Source organism: Protopterus annectens, chromosome 3.part1, assembly GCF_019279795.1.
Source record: "Protopterus annectens isolate FY-2018-M chromosome 3.part1, PAN1.0, whole genome shotgun sequence".
NCBI lineage: Eukaryota > Metazoa > Chordata > Ceratodontiformes > Protopteridae > Protopterus > Protopterus annectens.
The window spans coordinates 977186992-977194459 of record NC_056732.1 but is presented as its reverse complement, the minus strand read 5'-3'; the positions used below and the strand labels follow the sequence as shown (position 1 = coordinate 977194459).

General features: G+C 40.1%; 1 protein-coding gene across 1 annotated transcript in view; it reads right to left on the bottom strand.

Moving 5' to 3' along the window:
• Positions 1-212: 212 nt before the first annotated feature.
• Positions 213-7468, bottom strand: part of TRAM1 (translocation associated membrane protein 1) — a 641016-nt gene continuing 633760 nt past the window's right edge. Inside the window, exon 11 of the mRNA XM_044067154.1 lies at positions 213-6131. Within this exon, the coding sequence (XP_043923089.1) occupies positions 6058-6131 (74 nt within the window). The 3' untranslated portion in view covers positions 213-6057. The remainder of the gene's footprint in view (positions 6132-7468) is intronic.

The following is a 7468-nucleotide window of genomic DNA, read 5'->3' as shown; positions in this document are numbered from 1 at the left end:
GCTGCAGTGACCCTTACAACGAATGCTTGTAGTATGGAGCAGACTATCAACAATGACTATGTACACATGCTAGGACATGCAACCAATTACATGATGGAAAATGATGAAATACCGACTTATAAAAGGGAAACACTGGGAAGCTGCTGAGAGCTAGGCACTACTGTGAAAAATTATCTGCAGCCAGAGAATCACAGAAAGACACACTACAGGCATTTGTTTCAGTTATTTATTTCATATGCAAGATCTGTAAGACCAGAGCATTCCTTCACAAGAAGCAGATACTTTTCCAGAAAAATGTTAACAGTCATTTAAGCACAGCTGACTGCATCTGACGGAAACATGTTGTGTGTGTGTAAGTTTGTGTGCATTTAAATTGAGTCAGCTATGCCCACGTTTAGTCTTAGCTGTGTTCCATCTCAGTGTTTTTTCATTATGCTACAGCAGTAGAAATAAATGATCTAACAATGAAGACCCTCCTCTGTGAATCTGCTGCTGGGTTCACATTCTCTTCCATTTCAGTTCAGTATTTTTGTCTTCTCTGAAATCCTGCACTTCTCTGAAATCCTGCACTTGGAGATATACACATGGCCTATACTAGCACTTGTGTGAGAATATAGGCTGAATTATTACAGCGTGCCTAGCCTCTGACATGCCAGTCCTTTCCTTCTACTCCATCTGCTACACACATCTCTGTCCTGATGGTCAACATAATGAAGTTCCCAAGTTTTGATGACTGGCATAATGGTTAAGGTTATCGCCTCACAGATATGAGATAACAAGGTTTGATTCTGACCTCTGGTTATTGGCTAGGCTTATAATAGTCTGCACACTGACAGCCTATTACTTACTTATGAACCTATGTTAAATAAAACCTTCAAAGTGTTCCTGTGATTAATATGTGAACAGCCCATTGTCATAAGATCAAGAGTTATAACCCAGTCATGCCCAAACATAGGAGGAAAGATCTTCTGGAAGAATGATGGAAGTGGCCAGTGTGGAGATTAAACGGATGATCTATAAAGCAAATCCAGGCCTTTCTCAAGCACCACTGAAAGAATAAGAGTGATGAAAGGTATCAGTCAAGCAATACTGGAGGCAAATCCACTACTTTTATGGCACTCCAGCTCCTATGTGCTGTGACCGCACCACTGACTAACAGAAGCTCAAGTTCACACCTATCCTGTACTGGCAAGATCAAGCTGAGCCAGATGGAGATGCACTCCTGGCAAACAGATTATGCAATGTGTCCTAGGTTTACTCACTGCCTACCCATGGGGTGCATCCTAGGTACAGTTATGCCTACTGAGGTGTGTTTTAAATACAATCATTACCTAGCCCCTGGTTAATCATATACAGCATGCCTGTGGTTAACTTGATCCTAGGGACTAGAATCTTGAGTCATGTGGACACAGCCCAGCATTAGTACTTGGAACAGAGGTCACATCTCCTCAAACTTCCCCTGGGTGCAGTAGGATTTGACAGTCCAGGCTGGGGCTGGTTCATTTGGACTTTTGATACCAGGGTCCATGGTTCCGGTCAAATAATTCATAAAAATGTTTAATGCCTAGTGGGATCTGCCCAAATGAGTGACAGCACCCTTTTAGAGCATGGCCTGATAATCAGCAAAAGGCATCAGCAAAAGGTCTTATGCAGGCTTTTTAAGTGTCTGTACTGCTGTTGGCAAGCACATCCCTCAGCAGCATCCTCTCAGTACTTTGTGCTTACCTATTACACACAGAATCCTCACAGCATCCTCTCAGTACTTTGTGTTTACCTATTACACACAGAATCCTCAAAGCAACCTCTCAGTACTTTGTGCTTACCTATTTCACACAGAATCCTCACACCATCCACTCACAAGCATTTTCTTTGAACAGCTACGAAGGCAGGGGGTCACTTATCTTCGGCATCCTGTGAAGAGGATCAGGAAACCACTACCTTAGCAATGAGTAAGGATAATGACGTCTCCATTTCCAAACCTCTGGATGATCCCCTCCTCTGAAGAGACCATGAGGTTCAAATAGGACCAGCATGTACTGGCCTGTAGGTCCCCCACCCAAGCCTGCAGGACATTCTTAATGAGTTTCTGAGACAAAAGGAAGAGACACCTCCTCTCATTCCACCATTGTTGCCCATGATCAAGGGTAACATCTAAGCAGCTTATAAACAGAGATTTTGCTCCTACAGGTCTCAAGAAGGCAAGTACACTATTAGCCCACAACTTAATGGAATGAAGCATCTCAAATGCATCCACCAGTAGATGTGCTGATATCACTCACTCTGATCTAGCAAAAGACCTAAAGACAACAGCAACTTCTTAGTGTTCATCCAGGTATGGAGAATTGTCAAAGGTCCAACAGATTTACTAGCTGGACAAAGTAGTCAATACTTTATGACTCTTGGGTCCTTCCCCAAAATTAACTTCATTCAGTCACTAAGACATCTCAGTAGAGGTCTTGAGACAAGCAAAAAAAAAAGCTCATTCTACAAAGGGCCATAAAAGTTGCCCCTTCTTCAGAGTGAGACCCAAGATTATATTCTGACTTCTTAGTTCTATGACATCTGGCATGCTTCTGTCCCACACTGGGCCTAAGGGACTTCAAAATATGTACAGAGTGTATTTAGGTTTAAAATGGTAACTCTCCAATGCATCAAGGTTCTGCTTTAACAAGGCACCTGGATGGTGTCTCAGGATACGATGCATGACTTAACAAGAGTCTGCCTAAGGGGTTCCTCTGGCTTTGTCCAGGGTGACATCACATTTGATATAAAATGTTGCTAAATGGTCATCCCCCGTGGCCTGAAAGCTTGCAAATGAACTGTTCGAGGCCCTAAAGGAGAGAAAAACTTCTCGTTTTGAATATGGCCTTGATCAGAATTGTGTCACTGGCATGCCTGAAAGGTGAAGCAGTGGACTGTAAACTGTCAAAAGCCATAGTAACACTACTCATTCACAGATCCTGTTCTGGTGCCAAGACTCTGTCATCAGGCCACAGTGTGGGTGGATAATCCTCACCAATCTAGAGGCAGGCCTTTTTCTTGTAGCTGAACTGGTTACATCTTTTAAAGGATGCTTCACTGGCAAGATGATGAGCTCATTTTGTGCTCTTCAGGGGTTCCGTGGCAGTCATTCCCCCACCCCCACACACATAAAGAGGCTCCATATTAAGCAGCTGCAGCTTCATGTGCTTCTCCTTGCCCTGACATTTCTGGAAAGAAAAGTAATTCTCAGAGCTCCTCTGAAAGTGCTCCATTACATGGTACCTAAACATGTAAAACAGCATGCAGTATTAGCCCATCATCACATCAGACTCCTGAATATGCTGAGATTCCCTACAACTCTCCCACACTCGTCATCCCTGATTATGCTGAGACTCCCCACAGTCATCATCTGGAATAGTTTGCAAAGTTCAGAAGGTCTGTATTTGGAGCACTTCAGAAATCAAGCTGTTTGCCACCCAGAATAATGAAGTTCTCATTCCTCTTTTACTCCATACAGTATGGTACAGGCAAGTTAATGATGGACATCTCATCCACTGATAAGTGAGCTTTCTGTACTCCTTTTCACTGTTCCCCAGATGCCATGCAAGCTCACAAATCTGAGATAAAACCAGTACAAAGTCTCACTGTGCCATGATGGATAAGAAGGTTGTGGTTTCAAGTTGTCAGGTCCTTGGGGATACAGAATGACAAAGGGCTACATTTCAAGCACTGGTTCTTGCTGCAGACCCTCAGACCTACTTTATTTTCCAGTAGTGGTTTTGAAAGTGATTGAAACTGCCAAGAAATCTTCCATCAACAGAATTTCTCAACACAGATTCTACATCCAGGTGGACTGGTATCCCATGCTGCCCTAGTCAGCAAATTTGCAGGCTGTCCTGAACTATCAGACACCTGTATAATTTAGGACTCTGATATTTAATGATCAAGGCACAAGCATCAGCTACTTCTGCTCAGCAGAATCAAGTAAGGGAGACAAATGAGACCAAAACTAACTGGAAAAGCATTTTTTAAGTGAGGAATCCCTACTCTCCTTAGAATAACCACTGGTTTGGCTGCTTTGAAGTTTATCTGTTGGAAAACTCGTACTGGCGGCCATCACATCTGCTCACAGGATCTTGTAGCTTTATGCAATTATCTTCAGGAAACCACCTCTATGCTTCACTGGGATCACATGCCCCTCAGGTCAAAAGTGGTATCATAAATGTCTCAGTCAATCCAGTCATCTCTCTGTTCTCTTTACAAATGCAAAAAGGTGGGGGTGCAAATCACATCTTATGTACTTGTCAGTTTAGATTTTACTTGAGGAGGGTTCATGGCTTTAGGAAGAATAAACCAATGACTGTCTCATTTTCAGTGGGTCGGAAAGGACATCTGTCAACCAAACCTTTTAGAATGGACTGTTAGCTACATCACCCTTTGGCATTAAGTGGGAAACCACTAGCAACATTATCTTCTAATACAGTGTAGAAACCACCCAAAGGCAAAATGCTGCTGTCAAAAGTGCACTCCAGAAGAACGGTCATTTCTAGTATTGCCTTACAAATGCCTTCACTGTAGACGCAGGTTTACACCAATTATCATGCATAATGGCATGCACTCTGACTCCAGGGACTAGGCCGCCATTGGTACCTCTGTACTTGGGCTTCTCAGTTTTTCCTCTTGGCTGTCATCTGTCTCCTTCCACTCCTTTTTTTCCCTTTGGGATTCATCAAAAGCTAAATGAAGATTCTCCAACTTCAAATACAACAAATGCAGTCTTACTGTATCATCTGTTCTACAAGAAAACCCTACTTAAACTCTTGGCGAGTCACAAATACCCTCTTGCTGTTACCCTTCCTTTGGCTGCTGTTGAAGCTCACTGTAAATTGGGTGAGCATTTATATATACTTGTAGGCAGGAAAGGTCTCACCATTTTGGCAGAAAGTATGCTGCCAAATGTATTAAGAGAGCTAGCAGGACAACGGCCAAGGTATATTCTCCTAGTAAGGTTTGTTACATCTCCAACAGGCACTAGTGCAGGACCTGCCCATCATTATGGAAGGCACCTTTGGAAAAAAAATTTCTAGCTGGAATGGAACACAGAATTAATTCATAACAAGACCCACACAGGAGGATATTCTCATAGATCAACCAATACAGTAAAAGCTTATCTGTTCTAATTAACTGCAACTGCCATCATCACAAATAAGTGCATTAATTTTAAATTCAATTCTTTTTTTTTTTTAAACATTTTCCTTTTTTTTTTACATTTTCCTCTTCCATGATGTACAACAGCTTCCACTTCAGGAAGAGGTGAACTAATAGTTATTTTTTTTAACTTATGACCCAAGGCAGCTGTACTGTAGATATGAAATACTACCATCTAAAATAGAAAAGAAATAAAAAGGCAGCTCTTACTAGGACAAAGGTAGAAACAGTAATATCAAAAAATGTAGCAAATGTATCACTTTCTTTAATGTGTACCCGTTTTATACTCCTGCTAGAAAACCAATGATGACTTTCAATGTCCATTCAGAGAGGAGTAAAATATGTAAACCAGTTTTAACACTGGCAAATAAATACATACTTTTCCTTTTTTATTTTCTGAAAAAAAGTCAAAATAAAAGCTCAAGCATTTACATATGCTGCAAAAGAATCAACTCATGAATTATGTCATTCTTATCAGCAAGTAGAGTGGTAAACCAGTTTTCATACTTGATTAAAAGATGGAAAATACACATTGCATAGATCAATGTCCAAAATTAAAACATCCAATTGACATCTTTAAGACTTCAATTTCTGTTTGTTTCAAGAAGTACTTTTACTGTGTTTAGAAACTGAAACATCAAGACTGTGGTCCCTTCTCACACTTAAAATCATCTTAAAAAAGCATTAACTGTTTCACGTATGGCTCGGCTGAAAATAAAGATTCTGAACTTCATGAAATTTAAATGCCACTCCTGAAACAAAACTACATATTTTTGTTTTGACACTTTGAGACAGCAAGACTCCTGTTGTGACGGAGATTTCATATCTTGTAAACAAACATAGAAAGCAGTCATTAGAGCACTGAGATTATGAAGACTTCTCTTTTCTACCACGAGCTGCATCTGCTCCATTCAAAGTAATTGTTTCATTTGTTCCATTTTCTGGAAAAAAATAAAAAGCAAAATGTTACTAGTACAAAGACACTACTAAAATATGTGGTGGGGGTTTTAACATTTCTACAGCTTCCCAACCCCTTCCTGTAAAAGCGTTTTACAGTACAGTCATGTAGGCAAGTTGTTCTTTCAGTGTTTTAGATGTTCCAAATGCTACAAACATCCATGCTCCAGCTAACCACTAGCACTAATGCACAATGTGGGGTATTTAACCATTAACACCGTACTTCGACTCTGGTTCCACTCTGACATCACAGAGTAAACTTCTGTGCTTGAAGATGATCACAGGTTGATTTCTAGAAAAGTTCAGTATATTATCAGGCTCAGACTAAGCTTAATTTTCAGTAAGAACTAGCTTCCAGGAGGATGAATTGTACAAAGTAAAGCAAACACATAAAAATGGAAAAACTATCAAATAAGCTACTATCTTCACAAAAACACAGACTCTCCACTGCTCACTAGGAATTAAATGAAGTTAAAGCAAAGCACATCTTACTTTTCATACTAGTCTCCCTAGTTTAAAAGGCAAAAGTGACAGAACAGCTTGATGATCATGTTCAAAGACATGAAAGAGCACACTGATTCTGCATTCCACTTCTACCTTATGTGTACAGTTACACTGTTTGGGGAGCAGAACATTTCTAGTCTCAGCTTTTGAAATGGATAGCAGTAAGCAAAAAGTGATATGCATAACAACAACAACAACAACAAAAAAAAAGAAATAAAAAGTAAAGTCACAAAAACAGCACTATGACAAGACTATTTAATGAATAATATTACCCATTAAACATTACATTTGTTAAGGTGTTAAGTCCTGAAATTATTTATTTTGTTCTCCATATCACTATTGGCTTCTAATTACATCTGGCACAAAGTCACATGATCATGCTGATAGGCATGATAATATCACAGTGCGTGTGTGACAAACAGTATTTATTTGTATTTTACATACAAACCTTCTTTGTGTTTGTTAGAAAAAAGTCAAATATAAATTCTACTTGGCTAGTCCAAAGTCTTCTGGATTGTTCGGGTAAGTCAGAATTTAAAAAATTTGAGGCTATGAACCTTTTCAAAGGAATTCTAACATTTTTTTCTCTACAGTGCTGCTAGGACAGCTCTGAGCTGGAAAACAAGTAAAGGATATGCACAAAACACTGTTTGTGGCTTGGCAGTTAACTCGGCTTGTCTGCACCAAAGCAAAATAGCACTCAGCACAGCTCCTCGTGGTGGCCAGCAGTGTTCCTCTAGCAGCAGAGACCAGAAAAGACTACCTTTCCAGATTTTAAGTATTTTTCTTGGCTTTTTTCGACTTTTTGTGCCTTTCG